This window comes from Ruditapes philippinarum, unplaced genomic scaffold (assembly GCF_026571515.1).
Source record: "Ruditapes philippinarum isolate M1 unplaced genomic scaffold, ASM2657151v2 ctg5750_1_1_1_1, whole genome shotgun sequence".
Classification (NCBI taxonomy): Eukaryota; Metazoa; Mollusca; class Bivalvia; order Venerida; family Veneridae; genus Ruditapes; species Ruditapes philippinarum.
In genome coordinates, this window is record NW_026860411.1 from 37,048 (window position 1) to 56,609 (window position 19,562).

Sequence of the window (19,562 nt, forward strand, 5' to 3'; positions counted from 1 at the left end):
AAAAAGCGTATTTTATTAATGTTTGTGGTGGTGGTTGGTTGATTCCTTTGTTTTTTATTTAAATTTTCTGTTTTTGATACTGTTAACTTAAAATATTTTTTATTTTAAAATATTTACCATTTAAATGAACATATTAAAAGAAAGATTTGTAACTCATAGAAACAAACGCTTTTCTTTTGTTTGCTAAATTGTTCGTTTAAAGTTATCATTTTTTGCTTTTTAATCGAAGTATACATATCGCATGTAAATATATTTATGTTTTAGTAACTCAAAATACCTGTTATTCATAAAATACCTTTAACTAAAAAAACTTTAATTTTGGAGTAATGATATATAATGTAATGTAATGTAACTAATTTGTTAAATTTGTTTCGGTGTGTTGCACTACATCAAAGCTATGAACAATACATGACATTCTATTATGGCATCAAGAAGGGCCTAAGATTCTTTAAGAAACATGACTTCAGTTACGAGCGGGCTCCGGAGTAGAACCAGCAATCGTACATAATATTAAGCTCCATCAACTAAATTTTGAAAGACTTAGATAGTCAGACAATATTATTTTATATTATTTTACATTGAACAATACTTGTCGTGTAGCTGCCAGAGGGTCCAGTAAGATTATTACTCAAACTGTGGTCGAGTTCATATATCCCGTTTTGAATATTTAAAGTTTAAATATGGTATTTATTGTACCTGTTCTTTTGTATCGGCATAACGCTTACGATGCTCTTTCCATATATCATACGGATATTAAAAATTAACGGCTTTTACCATTGACAGAACATGGAAGTTGAGGTAAGCACTAAATTATTTAACACAAGATAAATTGTATTGGATAATACCTTGTCATCCAATATATCATAATATAGACTGTCATATATTATAAACTCAATTCAAAAGGAACAATGATGTGCCAAACCTTTTATTAAACAAAAATCAACAACAAAACCTAAACTAAAATTAGTAAATAAACTTTTTTGTAGCCTGGGGGTATTATTAAATAAAATAATCCATCAGCTGAAGGAAATCCTCGTAATAATTGATTTATTATGGCAGCTGATCGCAAAAGTATTTTAAAATGATAGTATCCTTGCTAAGACTTTTGAGCCTTTAAAAACACATTAACCACATTAAATGGAATATAACACCTCATCGCTGGTATTTTTATGTTCTTAAACAAATAAACAATAAAATAATTTATGACATTTCAAAATATTTTGTATGATTGTTTAGCCACAGTAGACAACTTCCTTTCCATATTCTGAAATTCCCTACTTAAAAGTTATAAATAACCCTATTTCCAGATTTAACTGTGTCTGAACAAGATGCAGGTATACGCTTTTAATTAAATTATCTCAGGTATTATCCAATTATTTGTAATTAAACATCTATCTTGTATTAGTTAAAATGCAATAAACCTGCTCTCTTTGCCAAAATTACAAACATTTCTGGGATAAATTAGTTTATTGAAGATTCCGTGTTAATGAAGACGATTTTGATTGTTGCTTTACGTTCAAACAAGGACTATTTTAGGAACAATGAAAAAGCATCTGTTATATTATCTTTATTAATGAAACATCAAAACTTTATTCGAATACGTTGTTTAATGCAAAAGTATACATATGTTTGCATGTGTACGTATTGTCCGTTTTTTATTTTAAAAATGGATTTGTTTTCTTTGATTTTACGGTGCACTAACAAAATTAAGGTCATAGGGTCCCTCACTCACCAACTGTAATTTGATATAAAGAATAATTTACAAATGTCCCATTAAAGGTTCCTCCCCCTTGTTACAGGTATGGTATAACATACATGACAATCATATATACTCAACAAGAATACACAACAGTATGTAATTCAAAAGAAAACAAGCCTTTATTTAAACAAGGTCATATATTTTGTAACAAACATTGCAAAATATAACAAAGATGTGTTAACTAAATGAAAAGCAAACTCACCACCACCCCACCCCCAACCCCGAAAAAAATAAGACAAAAAAGGAGAAAACAAAAGAAAAGGTTTCCGTGGCCGAGTGGCTATGGTCGTGGACTGTTGACTTCAAACTACTAGCCCCTCACCGCTGTGGGTTCAAATCCCGGTAAGGGCTTTGGGTTCAATCATGTGAAGAAGCTAACCAGCTAGCTTAAGGAACGTCGATGGTTCTCCTTAGGAGCTCGTTCGTGCCTGAAATAATGCACTGAAGGACACCTGAGGTCTTTTCCTACCAGTAAAGTAAGACCAAACAAAAATACAATGAAAAACATATAAAAGTTGTAGCGATTTTAAGGCAGTTATTTCTTGCGGACAGACTATATACATTATATCACAATTAAAGCTGCATGCCCCAAGATGAGCCAAAATATTTCAAGTAAATTAAACTTGATAAAATGTTATACCATTTGAAGGAAAGTAAAATGGCTCAATATTCAAGTAATTATCAACAAGTTGTGTGCAATTTATGACTTTTGCGGTATTTATCACCATAATTCAACTATGTTACAAACGCAGTAAGGGCTGTTTTGCACATTTAGACCTCTTTTTTGGAATTTACGTGCATTGTAAGTGCCGTTTGGAACTTGTAAATTACATTTTTTGTTCACTCTAAAAATTAATTCTTTTAAATACAATGTACATTTCAAAACTTTCATGAAAATTAGCATAAATCTGGATGATTTCTGCTTTTGTGAATCAGATGATACTTTAATTAATTCACATAATTGGGTTGATGTTTTTACGTTTCCAATTTCTTTTTTATGAAAACGGCAAACTAGTCCAAAGCTGAAATAAACAGTTAACATGTTACACTAAATTGGTTCCTTCCTAATACATAATGACATTTCATTCCTTGTTATCAAATTGTATGTTGTATTACTATAACAAGGAAAAAGTGCATTTACCCTTATTCACTCACATGTTTTTCAAGAACTTAAACATGAATCTAGGGGCATGCTGCTTTAAAATAAAATAAATAATTGAAAACAATCGATCGAGTAACACAATATATATTGTTTGTAGTGAGACTGTAATGTTATCACCTTCGTCATTGTCTGACATAAATGAATGTTGTCTTACATTATCTTACACTGTCTGACATTAATGACATAAATGAATGTTGTCTTACATTATCTTACACTGTCTGACATTAATGACATAAATGAATGTTGTCTTACATTATCTTACACTGTCTGACATTAATGACATAAATGAATGTTGTCTTACATTATCTTACACTGTCTGACATAAATGACATTGTCTGACATAAATGAATGTTGTCTTATATTGTCTTACACTTTCTTACATAAATGACATTGTCTAACATCAATAAATGTTGTCTTACATTGTCTGACATAAATGACATTGTCTGACATAAATGACATTGTCTGACATAAATGACATTGTCTGACATAAATGAATGTTGTCTTATATTATCTTACACTGTCTGACAAAAATGACATTGTCTGAAATAAATAAATGTTGTCTTACATTGTCTAACATAGATGACATTGTCTTACACAAATGAATGTTGTCTTACATTGTCTTACACTGTCTGACATTAATGACATTGTCTAGAAACAGAAATGCAGAAACACTGTAAGAATGAAAAAGTGCTATTTATTTCCACGCCATTACTTTCCATCCGATATTTCACAAATTCAAGACTCGCACATTTAAATTCAGGTTCGTGAAAATTCCTATCACGGTGTACCGGTTTCTTTTTCAGAGTTTTCTGTTGGTATTTTGCAAAGCAATAAAGAAAATGTATGTGGAATTGACATCAGCCTCTTTAAATTTGTTTGTACAGCGAACCTTTCCATGCGCCCCCACATATTTGACTTGCATTCCCACTACAGGGCATATTGCATTCTGTTTCTGCTAGCCGTTTGGACATATTTAATGTGTCCCCACAAAAGCATTGACTACTGTACTTAAATCGAAAGTAGATATGCATATTATTTCCTACATCCATACGTAAGTAGATGTATGAAGAAACAAAAAATGGTGTGTTACTGATATCGAATATAACAACTTACCAACACCTCCCCGCCATATCTAATTTTAAATTCATTACCCACTACCTCCCCGCAATAGCTTATTTTGAATTCATTGCCCCCTCCCTCCCCGCTATAGACGATTTTGAATTCATTACCTGTTCCTTCCCTCGCCATAGATGATTTTGAATTCAATACCAGTTCCCTCCCCCGCTATAGATGATTTCGAATTCATTACCCGTGCCCTCCCCCGCTATGGATAATTTTGAATTCATTACCCGTGCCCTCCCCGCAATAGACGATTTTGAATTCATTACCCGTTCCCTCCCCCGCTATAGATAATTTTGAATTCATTACCCGTGCCCTCCCCGCCATAGATGATTTTGAATTCAATATCCGTTCCCTCCCCGCCATAGATGATTTTGAAATCAATATCAGTTCCCTCCCTCGCCATAGATGATTTTGAATTCATTATTGAAAAGAAATAAAGATAAACGTACCTGGGTTTGGGCATATATAAAACCAGAGTCAAAACACTCCATAACGCACATCTCTGTCGTCATTGATCTAGATGAGAAATGTTTTTCGGAAAGAATTCTATCTTTTGTGTCTTGATAGCAACCCATGTATGTGTAACCTGTAACAAAAATAAACTAGATGACATAAAAGCACTAAAACATTAACGAAACCGCCAATTGCACTTACATCCACGATCCCGTTGAAGAAAAAAATATGAAAATAGCGAAAAGCACACAAGTAAACGAACTTATCCGGTACTATCAGTTATTTATGTGAAATGGATACAAATTTGATAATTTTATGTATCTTACATAATACTAAAGTATTTATATAACTGCTGACGATTGAATGGTTTGTTTATAATAAATGTTTGTCGATTAAAAATCTAACTTTCGGTTCTTTTTTTTTAATTATTTTTATTTTTTTATTTTAGTTTTCTTTCGTTATTTTCAAAGGGGTTGCAAAACTGTTGATTCGGGTATTTAGAATCAACAAAGTGTTGTCATTTTCAAGCTTTCTTTTGAAATATCGATTTGATTAAACTTCAATTACATAAATATGGTTCTTTGAGATAAAACGACATTCACAATGAGTATCGTTTTTTAAAGATACTTCTTGTTTCTTTGCATACAACGCAGCAAACAGTACTTACCCAGTGTGCAATTCGGACGGTGTGTCCACGACCCATTTCTCTGACAGACTGCATGCGTCTTTCCAGAAATGTCCTTGAAAAGTTTGTAACAAGCGATTTCTACGCGTGACCCAACTGCTTTCATATTGCCATGTATAACACCATTCTTCACTTCAAAGGCGGCACATGCTATGAATAAATGAAACAGATATGTCATAAAAACGCGATATATATGTTGACCACGCTAAGGATCCCAGATGTACTTTAAATCCATCTTCCTATCTAGGAAAATATCAGAGGAGTGACTGCCTTGATGTTATTAAATATAAGGAAAGATAAAGTAATATAAACTATAACCAATTTCCAAGATAATCAGGCTGGGCAGCACCGCCTGACTTAAAATTGAAATATTCTCTGTTGGAAACACTAGCATGTAATTGTTTAGTTAACACTATTTTCTTGTTATTTTTATCATATTTTTTCTCAAATCTATATATACATTTAAACAACAAACTCAGATTATTATGTACACCCAAAACAAAGAATTCCGATCATTATTTACATCCAAAACAAACAATCATCATTTATCAAACCACTTATACGAAATATCTTTTCACGTATACGTCTTTTATTCGAAACCATTATAGACACATGGCGAGCGCAAGCCCTAAACAAAACAACTTATGACCACACAAAACAATTAAATCGCCACAAAATGAAGTACACAAAATGAATATTTTTACAACTTTAAGATACAGTATAAACCACAAACATTCAACCAACAATATTAACTTCCCAAAATCTACTCAGCATCAGATAACAGAAACTAAAGCACCCAATATTTACAAATATCTTCAAAAACTAAGCATCAACTAATATAATCTTGACCAGACAAAATCACTCCAAACATTCAACCAATAACAACCAAGTATATCTTACCAAACAGATATAACTCAACAACCAAATAAAATACAACAACCAAAACAACTAATTACAACCAATAAACCCTGATCAATTAAGATCACCACAATTAAATTCAACCGACTTCAATAAATTAACAAAACTCCCTTCAAAACCCTACTTTCTCTTCTCAATATAAAATGAACGCTTTACACTAGTGTGCCTACCCTAACTGCCCAAAACTTGCATATTAGCTAGAGTGACGATTTTACAGTTACCTGTAGATACATTTTATACGCATAGCAACTGGTTTAAAGCAGCACGCCTCCAGATTCATCCTAATTTTCATGAAAATTTTGAAAATGTATTTTAAAGTAAACTATTGTGAAATTAACAAAGAATGTAATTGACACATTGCAATCGGCACTTATAATCAACGTAAATTACAAAATAGAGGTCAAAATATGCAAAAATGTCCCCTACTGCGTTAGTAACGCAGTAGAAATATGGTGATAAATACTGCCAAAAACAGTCACTAATACACATAAGATATAAATTATCACCGGAATCTTTAATTTGTTTATTTTTCTTAAAGTTTCAGAACAGTTTTTCCAAGTTTTATTTTCTTGAGAGGTTTTGGCTCATCTGGAGGCATGCAGCTTTAAACTTGATATTTACACTACACTGCAAACAATGTATCACTGCAAAGAAAAATTATCTCGTTGTTGTGAATTTAGAAACATCCGCAGATGTGTTCATAAGGCGGTTATCAAGTCATCATAAAGGAAATAAATTTTAGCACAGCTATAAATTTCGCATACATTCCTGTTTGTTCAATGGAATTGGCCGTTGCTTGGATAGTAAAATAGAGAAAAGAAGAATCCCGAAAGAAAGCCCAACACGGCATAATTGAAAATGTTGCAGACTCAGATTCATCGAGCCTTGATTATTATATAAAACCGTTGCATTAAAAATTCATGGACAATACTGTACGTAAAGCTAGTATGGATCGATATAACTTTTAAAACATATATTGGAATATTAGAGTATAGTTTGTTACTTGCCTCCATCAAAAATTAATTCAATGACAGCTCTCTGAACGCCTACCATCGATTCATTTTAAATTCGTCAGGGATTTTCTGACGTCATCGTAAAAACAAGGTTAGCTTTATAAAAAGCTATTAGCGAGTCGTTTCGTAATATTTTTTTTCCAGGGGTGTGTTTAAATGTAAAAATGACAGTTCTGTTAGCTGAAGAGACTTCAGCGAACATCAAAATAAAAGTGACATATAAAGTTATGGAAGCCAGTTCTCTCGGTTTAACAAAGAGGAATGAGTATATATGAAGATGCATGTTAACAGATAGAATGAAGTCCCTATGTCTATGCACATTTACTATATGGCCTGTTGACCTTGACCAAAAAAAATGTTAGCTAGGTAGAATTCATAAAGATGTCTCTTTATACGAAGTTAAGTTGTAATATGTTATTTAGTATTGGAATGAGTGACAGACACAGGTCCTAAAAAAACACAAGTTGTCAGAAAGGCCGGGATCGTATTAAAAAATATAGGGATCCCGGAAATTGACCAGTCTAAGAAGATGTTTTTCAGATAAGCCGGGATCGTATTAAAACATATAGTGATCCCGGGAATTGACCAGTTCAAAAATATAGTTTTCAGAAAAGCTTGGATCGTATTAAAATATATAGAGATCACAGGAATTGTCTAGTTCAAGAATATAGTTTTCAAAAAAGCTGGGATCGTATTAAAACATATAGGGATCCCGGGATTTGACCAATTCAAGAATATAGTCTTTGATTTTTCCATTTAATTAGGAATATAATTATAAGTATTGTGATTTCCGCATTTAAGTTAATAAATAGCTCTAAATATATCTATATCCTAAGTTAAATTAATTTTACGTTCATTACATACAATAAAAAAATAAAAACTTAACGTTTAATGGCCTTTCATTACGACAATTATCAACGCAAATATAGTTCATTAGTTTTTCCTCTATATCTAATACGATCCCGCCGGATCCTGGGCGTCCCGGATCCCGGGATCCCCCCCCCCCACCAGTAAATACATATACTTAATACCGGAGAGGATAAATTGACTGGAAAAAAAAGAGAAAAAAATGCACAGAACCAGATGTACACTTATGTTAATTAACCAAACGAAAACTTACTACAGAGAAAACAGGTGAAATCGCTAAATCAAAAGTCAGTGTAAGTATGATTTATTAAAAAGAATTCATGAAAACAAACATTTTAATCATCATTATATCTTTGCGCTCAAAGCAATACTTGCTGCTTTTTAAAAATGGCATGAAAATTGAAAGTTTTTTGACGCTATGTAAGATTGAATTTGATTGGCTAAATAATTTTGGATTCCAGCCCCGACAGATAAATTTTGTAGAAAGCTGGAAGCCAAGCTTCGATTAAATTTTTGGATGGATTCGGAGTTTTAGGTTGTTTCTCAGTAAAATCCTATCGTGATACCGGCTCGCCGTGGCGAGCCGGCATAAATAACTGATAACTTTCACTAAATTGAATAATGGCCGATCCGGTCTTATCCGTTCTCGATAGATTGGCAAATAATTGAGACAATATAAAGAATGTAAAATTTATTTTTTTACTGTAATAATTGAAAAAAAATGAAATGATTGCTTTTGAACTGAGTAAGACTAATACAAAATATATATATGTAGCTATTCGCCGGTCTTTAATATTTGCCAGGTCAAGATACCGGAAAAGATTAGGATTTTAGAGGGATACGTTAACGTATGCACCTGTAAGAAGATTTAAAACCTGATTACCGTTAACAGACTTAAAAAAGAGACGTCGCCCATTCAAAAAAAATATCTCGATGTTTCCTTGACAAGTCTAATAAGTTTGATTAATATCCTGCGAGAAATAACCAACACCTTGTATAAATTTATAGGAGTGTGACTAAAAAAAGGATTGGAGAACTTCACTAAATACCGTATTCCGGTATATACCGGACAAGACGCTTGAATGATAAAATGCTAAAATCTTGCCTTTTCACCCAACGGAATGAACTTAAAAAGGTCTAATTCATCTTTTCACACCGATTTATGCATGATAATGCATGAAAAATGTAAAAACCGGCGAAAAAACGATATTTGTCTATTTTGTGATCATGATTTTTGCAAGCGTCTAAAGGTACTGCTCCAATCCTGTATTGAGTTAAATCCAATTTATAGACAGTTATCTGCCAAAAGAAAAATAAATAACCTAACGTTCGTAATTCACGTGAAGGTCATCATTTCAAAAATGTCGTTTCTTGTACTTTTTTCACATCTGACAAAAATAATATCTTTTTAAAAATTATAGTTATCATAAATCAAGCTATTCTTGTATCAGCGTCAAATTTTTAAAAGCACAAAATGCCTCAGAAGTTCTTATTCTTTAATTGTTTAGAGATTTCAAACCTAGGTTTTAAAGTGTTTTAATAATGGATTTAGAGCATGGAACATGTTTCACAACTTACGAAAGTAGCACTTAACGTATAGCAACGTGTCATAGAGATGGCAAAATGTAAACAGGGTAGTATTTTGACTTCGAATTCCATACAAAAGCCTTTTCCACTAAAATCATACCAATTGTCAACAGAGCAAGGAAACAAGTTTAAGAAAGTTCATATACGTGGCAAAATAGTTTTTGAAACTGAAACAAGAGTTTTTGAGAAATAAAATTTGTATCAATTCTGAGGCATAATAGGCCTTTAAGTATTGAACATATTCGTAAAATTAACAAGAGCTGTCGAAAGGACAGCGCGTAGATCAGCCCGAATAAAGAACAATTTTATAAATTTACAAAGGACAACGATTCTGTCAAAATCCATGTTAAGAGGTACAAATGGCGGATTGTCTGTACCGAGTAAATAACATTATTTGTATACAACGCTGTAAAACTATTGTAAAACTCAAAAATGTTTTGTTAATATTAGTTAACCTATAGCTCTTCAGCGCTTCTTATGTAAAATTCTTCCAAGTATAATTTCCAATAACCGTAAATTATACCATACCCAGACTATGGTATAATTTTCAGTTTTGAAGATCGAAGGAGTAAGTGTTTCTGGGCGGAGCTATAGGTTTAAACAGATACACCATTGGTGCGTTGACGATTTCTGGGTTTGCGTAAATTATACCATAATCACGTGACCTTTCTTAAGGCATAAGAAAGGTCACGTGATTATGGTATAATTTACGCAAACCCAGAAATCGTCAACGCAGTAATGGTGTATCTATTACATATAAAAGGATTACTTTAATTCACTATTTTGTTTAAAATAAATATTATATTATCACCTCCTTATGTCAATGTATGAGTTATAAAGTGTCGTGTCATGTATAAGTACTGTAGACTCCTGTCAATGTAGGAGTATTGAAGTTTCATGTCAATGTATGAGTAATGAAGCCTCATGTCAATGAAATAGTAATGTAGACTAATGTCACTGTATGAGTATTGAAGCCTCATGTCAATGTATGAATAATAAAGCCTCATGTCACTGTATGAGTAATGAAGTTTTATGTCAATGTATGAGTTATGTAGACTAATGTCTCTGTTTGAGTAATAAAGCCTCATGACAATGTATGTGTAATGAAGCCTCATGATAAATGTATGAGTAATGAAGCCTCATGTCAATGTATGAGTAATGACGCCTCATGTCAATATATGAGTAATGAAGCCTCATTTCAATGTATGAGTAATGAAGCCTCGTTTCAATGTATGTATAATAAAGTTTCATGTCAATTTATGAGTAATGAAGCCTCATGTCAATTTATGAGTAATGAAGCCTCATGTCAATTTATGAGTAATGAAGCCTCTTATCAATGTATGAGTAATGAAGTCTCATGCAAATGTATGAGTAATGAAGCATATTATCAATGTATGAGTAATGAAATGATTTTACTTTATTGGGAACACTATAACGATCACATGGCGACTTCCCAGCTTTATTATTGAACGAAACCTCAAATGACCTACCCATCTGTGCATTATTTCAGGAACAAACGGACACCTGAGTAGAGCCAATGACGTTCCGTAAGCTGACATGAAAAAATTAAATGTTTTTTTGCGAGATTCGAACACACAACGATAAGGGGTAAGTGGTTTGATGTCGACGACCCTAACAACTAAGCCATAGACGGTCCATAAAATATCAATTAGTATTGAGGGAATTTTAGAATTGAACATTCATGCATTTTAAACTTTTCAATAATATAGCATTTTAATGACCTGTTTAAAATCTCACTTACATTTTGGGACGCACTTGGTGTTGTCACAAGTGTCCCCATCATCACAACCTTGACACCCGCCTGTCGACAACTGAAAAATTAAATTATCGTCATTGAAAAGCCGGGTTATTCTTATAGAACCGAGTACTGCAGTGGTAAGTAATAGAAAGAGCACCGAAACACGAGGCTATCTGATTTATACGAGGGTGCGTAGCCCCCGAGTATAAATCAGATTGCCGAGTGTTTTGGTGTTCTTTCTCTTTTGTATCATAGTCAAACATAAAAACACATTCCCTGCTGTCACAATATGAAACCCCGGAAAAAAAGTAACCAATGAACGAGCATCTGAATATGATATTTCTGTCGCTTTCCTTTTCTCTTCCGTCACAATATGTAAACCCCAGCAAAAATGAGCCAATCAATGGTCATGCTCTGGAGTGCGGGGTAACTAATAAATGCACTCCAGTTAACGCATACGATTTAACTCTGACACATTTTCAACAGAAAGGTCCCCAAACTATGATACAATATACTGTTATTTAATATTTAATAGCTTCACGATTATAATTAATAGAGGGGTTGCCTTTAATTTCTGAGTCAGAAGAATTGCAGCGATAACTGGAGTCTGTCTAGCAGGCGAGATGGTCTTTACTCGAGTTAGTCAAAATCATATTTCCTGTTTGGGCGCCATATGGCATATACTGTATTGGTGCACCGTAAAACCACACAAACAAATAACAGATTAATTTATTACCCCTCACTTTTTTCGTAATGTTAATTTATCATAGGCCTCTGGGAGTTATTCTTACTGTTAATGCAAGTGTACCACGTGACTAAGAAATTTATACCGTTACAGGGGTAATAGTACTTTTTAACAATATAAAATCTGGTCACGTGGTCTATTTTCTAAATAAAATAAAATGGCCGCCATTTTTTCTCGATTCATTGTTATTTTCGAGGTTTACCACAATAGGTCATCACTAGAGTTACTATGACCACCCATAAAATTTAGTTGCTTGCACCCTGGAGTGCTTTTCGGGTATAAAATATCTTTTTGTTGAATAGTCCAAAAGTAAACATCCATTTTCACGTTTTCACAATTGCAATGTGAATAATTATGTGTCAAACCGGAACATTCAGACGAGTAAAGGATTATTTAACAATTTTAATCAGTGAAACATTACAGTACAGATTTGCTGAACAGACATAGGATATCATCGTTATTTGGAAAACACATAGGTCAAAAACCATGCGATACAGAAGGATCAGATTTCACTGATCATAACCGTATTAATGGGTTTGTGTTTCGTTTTCTGAATAAAACACAGCTTATTGTATGTTTATGACTGGTAGATATCATCACTTGCTTACAGAATAAAAGAAAAAAAGCTCAACATTAAGTTTGACGATATGAAAAAATGTTTTGTAAAAAATAATTAAATCATGAAACAATCATTTTACCAAAAAAAGAAATAAATGGTTGAACAAACAAACTACTTTTTACTATTTTACACTTACATCTTCACCTTGCATGTCTGATCTTTTTATATATACACACGATTCGCCGGGACGAGCCACGCGGTTCTCGTGCTGATTTGAATGAAGTTCACATCGTTTATAAAACCGTTTATAGTTGACAGCTGAACAGCCGAAAAGTGACGAACATTCCTCTACACATTGTTTGACAGTGATTCCATTGACGGTATCCAAAATAGAACTAGACGATGTACACGTTTTAAAACTAGTTATCCTGAAGTTTACTACAGCACTTGCTTCGTATATAATCAGCAAATAAGTATACACATAAAATAACGTCATTTTTCCCCTTTTCTTTTCCTAAACAGTACGAGAATTGACACGCAACAGCTTTTTGAAAACTAACATTTCACGCTAATGTATGGATTTTAAAAGAAATACACTACGCAAATAATTTATGTTCACATTTAGATAAAATCAGTCCGTCATGAACTATGGCCTTATCATGAAGTCTCTTTAATTGTTGCCTCAGTACATTGTACATTTGCAAGTTAATAGTTTTCACCAGGTAAAATCATCTCTTATTAATTTGCATATTGAACTGATTTGGTTCTGTCTAAACATATTTCATTAAAATTTAGAATAAACTATTGTTAATATGATATAGTTTATTCAAACTATTTGAGTGCAAATACAAAGCCAGGCTGTGAGGCACATCAATCCCTATATTGCGCCGTGCTGCAATTTGACGTCCTCACTACATAATTAAACAGTTTTTATGAAAGGTATACATTTCAAACTTGAATAATTTACTGACTGGTTTAATCATATTTTATTGATAATATATAAATGTAAATATCAGAGAAACAAATTGATTTCGAATTAACAAATAGCAAAAGGGTTGGGCATAAGTTCTTACAACATTAGCAATCGGCCCTCCCCATGAAAAAATATATTGATCAACATTGATGGCAGTTATATGAGAAAAGAGTTACATGTATACATATAAAGCGACCAAAGAAAAAGATAAAGACAGATTAACATCAAAAAGTTTAAAACAATGTAAGCCGAAAATATTTGTTCATTATTGTTAACATCTAAAGAATTGCTACCCCACAGTTATAGCTCAACATAAGAGGATGAAAAATTCTGGTTTCTGTGAAAAGTATAAGTCTCTGAGGTTTAAATAATGGACAGCAAAATAGATAGTGCTCGGAATCCTCACAAAGGTTCCCACATATACAAGTCGGACTTTCTCTCATGTGATTTTTGAAAAGGTCAGCGTGTTAGTTGCTAAAATTGTTCCTTAAACGAGCATGTAATACTGACAAATATCTTTTACCAAACAAGAGGTGTTTAGGCACTACGGGGGCTTTAAACTTTTCTTTCATTCTAGATTCAAAAACATTCAATGAAATAATTTCGCGAATTTCGGTGTCTTATGCTATGTTCTCACCGACGATCAGATCAACTCGATCGCAAGTTGGATTAAATGCACATCCACGACTATGAACAGGCTCAATCAAACCGAGCCTGCAACATTTTCAATTTTGCCGAGTTGGGCTTTCCTTAGGGATTCTTATTTCACTCTATTATACACGACCTCAAGTCGACCCTACACGATGTTTTGCGACTTCTTCTTGACGACAACCCGACCAACATCCCGACTTCTTCTCGATCACCCAGACCTATACGCGAGTCATACACGATCTCAAATAGACTAACTGGACCTCTGATCGATTGCTGCCAGATTTCCTCCAGACCAGATCGTAATCGAGTCGTGAATAGTCGTGTATCGAATTGTTTAGAATAAAATCTTCAAACATTCCTTGTTAAAATCAGTGCATTATTAATAATACATTCATATATTGTTAAGGTCACGTGAACTCGTGTATGGTCGAATAACTATCCGGAAGCGATCGTGTGTGGTCGTGTAGCAGTCGGGTAGTAGTCTTCTTATTCTGGACAATAGATCGAACAGAGGTCGAGTTGATCGGGTTGCGATCGGATAATGCTCGAGTAGAAGTCGAGATGATCGTGTACAGATCGGGTAAGAGATGTATATACCCGACCAAACTAGATCGTTATACGATTTATTCTCGATCAACTAGATCTTCTACTCGATCACTATACGATCGCTTCTCGACCGCTTATCTACTCGATCGCTACTCGAATTCTTTTGACATGTCAAAAAAAAATTCGGGAAGGAAGTCCGAGCCATGCCGACCAAGGTAGACCGCTCCGACCACCTCCGATCACGCATGCAGACCGAGCTTGACCGGAACCCGATCGCTTGATCGTGCTTGATCGAGTTGATCTGATCGGCGGTGAGAACACAGCATAATGCATTCCATAATTCAGTAGCAGAAGATATAAATGATTTGTTGTACGTTTCGGTGCGCCTAACTATGGTTATGTAATTGTTGTTGTTTCTTAACGAGTATAATTTGTTGTTTCTGAAACTAGCGATGGAAATATGTTGTTCAAGGTATTGTGGAAGAAGACCATTTTGAGCTTTAAAAACCGTAATTATTTTTTGTATTTTACGTCTATCTGAGAGGGAAACCCACCCAACTTCTTTTATAAGCGAATTGATCGAGACCTGTTACTATGCGTGCTGCACCATACTGTAGTTGTTCAAGTGATTGTTTTTCGTATACTGTACATCCGGCCCACACAGCGGAGGCATATTCTAATATCGGACGCATGTATGAAATGTAGATCTTATTTAGAGTTGAGCGTTTCAGTTTAAACTTTAGTGAACGCATGGTACTCAAAATTTAGAGGCTTATGTAATAATGTTACCAATATGCTGATGCCATTTCAAATCTGTTGAGAAAGTTATACCTAAATGTTTGTGATGATCTACAAAATTAAGAACATTATCATTATCATTAAAAGGAGAGTAGACTTGTCGGATGTAGTTGATGAAAAAAACATAACCTCCGTTTTATAGGGATTTAAACTTACAAGCCATTGTTTGGACCATTCATCGATAATTTCGAGATCGTGATTTAAAGTAGATTCTATGTAACGCACGTCATTGGATGAAACGGCCAATGAGCTTTCATCTGCGAAAAGACGTGTTATGCTCATCAAATTTTCAGCATATCATTAACATAGATGAGAAATAAAAGAGGCCCAAGGGGTAGTCGATAGTCCAATTTAATAAATTACCATTAATACCATACTGTGTAAGTTTAAAAATAAGGCCTGGATGCCGGACTCTGTCTTTCGATATATCTCCAAATGTTATACATGTTGATTGTTTTTTGTCAAATGATTTACAAATTTGATGATAAATGTCAATAAGCTGCTATACCGTAGAATGTCCGGGAATAAAACAAGACTGTAATGGATAGATTAAATTATTTTGTATATATGTTTAAAAATTACCCTTTCCATAGCTTTACCTACACAGCTAATCAATGAGATAGGTCTATAGTTTGATGGCGAGTTTTTGTTACCTTTTTTATAAAGTGGCATCACTTTTGCAAATTTCCAAGTATTTGGATAAATAGCTGCAGAGAGAGACATATTAAACAATATAATTAATGGGTAGCATATACTGTATTGAGTTTATTTTAATAATTTAGGGCTTATTTCATCAGGCCCGACTGCTTTATTTACAGGCAAAAGTGATAGTATGTCTATAACTTCTTGAGTATTTACGCTAAAACCGTCTTAATTGTTATTTGATTTGTAAACAAATTCCGGAAGATGAGTATTAGATGAGTCAATGTTTGAAACAGAAGTAAAATATTCATTTAAGCAGTTGGCCTTTTCGGAATCAGTTGTGAAATGTTTCTCATTATTATTTTTAATTATTGATAAGAGATGGTATTGAACTAAACGTACTAGAGTTTTCTTTTATTACTTTTATTATTAATTTGACTGTTTTCCAATATTGCTGCGGATTATTATTACATGATTCCTCTAACGAGTATTCTAAATTGTTAAAAAAAGATTCTTTAGCGTAAGTTTTTAAGTTAATCTTTTTAATGCTTTTTAAAAGAACAGTGAATCCTAAAATTCAGTTTTGTTTTGGTTGCATCAGTTTTGTTATGTTACATCCCTTTTACAACTAAAGAAAAAAATTAATTAAAAAAATTTTGTTAATTGAAAAAATAACAAATGCCACACAATAACACTTATTCGAAAGGCCATGATTCCAAGGTTTTTCATCATTTTTTGTTAAAGTCAGTTCTCAAAAACTGAAAAAAAATACAATTTTCTTGTCTACTTTGCCTTTATCATACTGTCAAGCATTGAGAAAATAAGAAAGTGTAAGGGATAATAAAGAGTTGATTTGTCTGTCCGTCAGTCCCGCTGTCACACTGTCACAATAACTTAACATTTTGTCGCATTGAATCGAAACAGTATAACAATTAGAGCTATGACATATTCTAACAACAAGATCAACAAGGAAAGACGGCGTTTAAAGAACGCAACCCCCACACGAACCAGCAACAAGACCTGTCCGGGGACAGCAAGCATTGCTGGATAGTTCTATCAAATCAACATAGAAAATGGGACATAATTCTGCAAATGTTCTTAGTATTAGTGTATAACAAGTGACCCCAGAGGTTCGGCAAATATTTACCCTAGGGGCATAATTTATACAAATTTTGTCAACAATGCTATGCTACATGTTCAAACATTAGGCATTGAAGTTTCACAAAATAAGACGTTGATGATTATGTTTTCTCTTAAAGACTATATTTACTAAACGATTCGGGGCGGGGCCAAAACTGACCCAGGGGCACAATTTATAACAATTCGAAACCGGTTGTTTGAAAACAAGTTTGACAAGAAAAAACCTGAAATATTGTATGTGCGCTCCTCATAACTACAAGATTTAACAATAACCGATGCATTTTTAAACATTATTGTTTATGCGAAAGAAACCCATCTTACCTTACTATATTACAAAAACATTAAGTGACTGTTATCAAATCCATTTATCAAACAAAACAATGTTATTTTAATGAACAACATAAAAGTACGGTAATATGGCTTATTTATACTGTTAACCCTTTACCACATATATACGCGAAACAACGCACTTTCGACCCCCCCCCCTTTTTTAGGCCTTAAATAGTGAAAAAAATGTCCTATTTGGGCCACAAACACATGTTTTCGTTTGAGAAATGTTGCTTTAAAAGTGAGCACTTTTTCGGCGCCGCCCCCCATCCAAAAGATACATCAGGGGGTTTCCAGAAGGGGGATGTGCCCCTTTCTGTTTGGGGTGTTTGAAAGGGGGCGGAGTCAAGAAAATTTTGGACTTGTGAGAGGCTAAAAATGACCCCAGGTCGATCATAAAGTAACGTGTAACCAACGCTGAAAAGCCTTTGACTCTATCTCAATCCCTTGAGAAGTTGCAGCACTTTGAAATAAATTTTGATGGAAAAAATCGAGGCAAAATGGTGATTTTTGGCAATTTTGAGATGGTAACAGGAAATTTAAGACTGAGCCTGTCGTAACAAAGCAATGGTTCAGTCAACATTTGTGCCAAGTTTGATTAGTATTGAAGCAATTTTCATCGTTTAATAGCAGTTTGAACTTGTAACATGAGGCTTTTCAGTGAAAACGGGCATTTTTCACAATATGCTCACGAGGGAAAGGGTTAACGTGATTGAAGAAAAAAATCAATGGATAAGGGCTATAACTAAACAGGAGTTAATGGGCGGAGGTATCACTTAACTGGTACAAGGCCTATAAAACATTAAGTGTCCAGAAAAAAACATCTCAGTAAGCGTTAATGACTAATCGATTTTGTTTAAGGAGTTGTAATGAAGAAAATAAACATATAAAAACACGGACAAAGATGAGATGTATTTATATTCGAAATAATTCTTTCAAAGACGAGCGAAATAATAAAGATTATTGCATAACGTAATGATTACAAATGCTTTCCATGAGGTGTGTATGGAACTTCATTTTTTGTATGAATAAATTTACTTCTTCATTACAGCAATAGCAGGATCGTGACTTTCATTCTATTTAGTTTGTAGATTTGATTTAAAGAAAGGGGTTGAAATACATTTATTTACATTTTTTGTTACCATTCAAATTAGCTGAATATGATTATGCAGTACTGTACAGAAAGAATAGACAGAAGCCTAAGTGCATTATTAATTTACAATCACGTTAATTAGTACCCAATTACTGTCAAAACTCTTTACAACATTTGTTTCACTGTCAACACTTTTTCCAACATTTGTTTTGAATGATGAAAAATAATTTTATCTTTAACAATTTGTTTTACCTACTATATTCTAGAAGATGTCTGAATATTCTTCGTACGCCTAATTGTTTTTGTTGATAATAACAACATAGAAAACAACATAATTTATGGTTTTCATAATGATATTTCTATGATACATCACCAAAACCCTAAGTAGAATTCTAGTAACATATTTCGTCCGCTTATAGCTACTGTTTACAAAGAAGAGTATTTTATTATTGTTGGTGGTGGTGGGTGGTTGATTTTTGTTTGTTTTTAATTCATATTGTTGTTCTTGATACTGATAACTTACAATGTTTTTTTTTTATTTTAAAATGTTTACCATTTAAATGAACATATTAAAAGAAAAGGCTGTAACTCAACTCATAGAAACAAACGCTTTTCTTTTGTTGACTGAATTGTTCTTTTAAAGTTTTTATTTTTTGTTTTTTTAATCAAGTATACATATCGCATGTAAATATATACATGTTTTAGTAACGCAAAAAACCTGTTATTTATAAAACACCTTTATCTAAAAAGAATTTTTATTTTT

General features: G+C 33.2%; 1 protein-coding gene across 1 annotated transcript; it reads right to left on the bottom strand.

Moving 5' to 3' along the window:
• Nucleotides 1-4,492: 4,492 nt before the first annotated feature.
• LOC132759949 (uncharacterized) lies at nucleotides 4,493-13,380 on the bottom strand (the record flags this gene model as incomplete). Its single annotated transcript, XM_060751824.1, has 4 exons — nucleotides 12,826-13,380; nucleotides 11,329-11,398; nucleotides 5,164-5,331; nucleotides 4,493-4,629 (listed from the first exon to the last, which is right to left on the bottom strand). Coding segments are annotated over exons 1-4 (675 nt in total), but the record flags the coding sequence as incomplete, so codon positions are not given.
• Nucleotides 13,381-19,562: the final 6,182 nt, after the last annotated feature.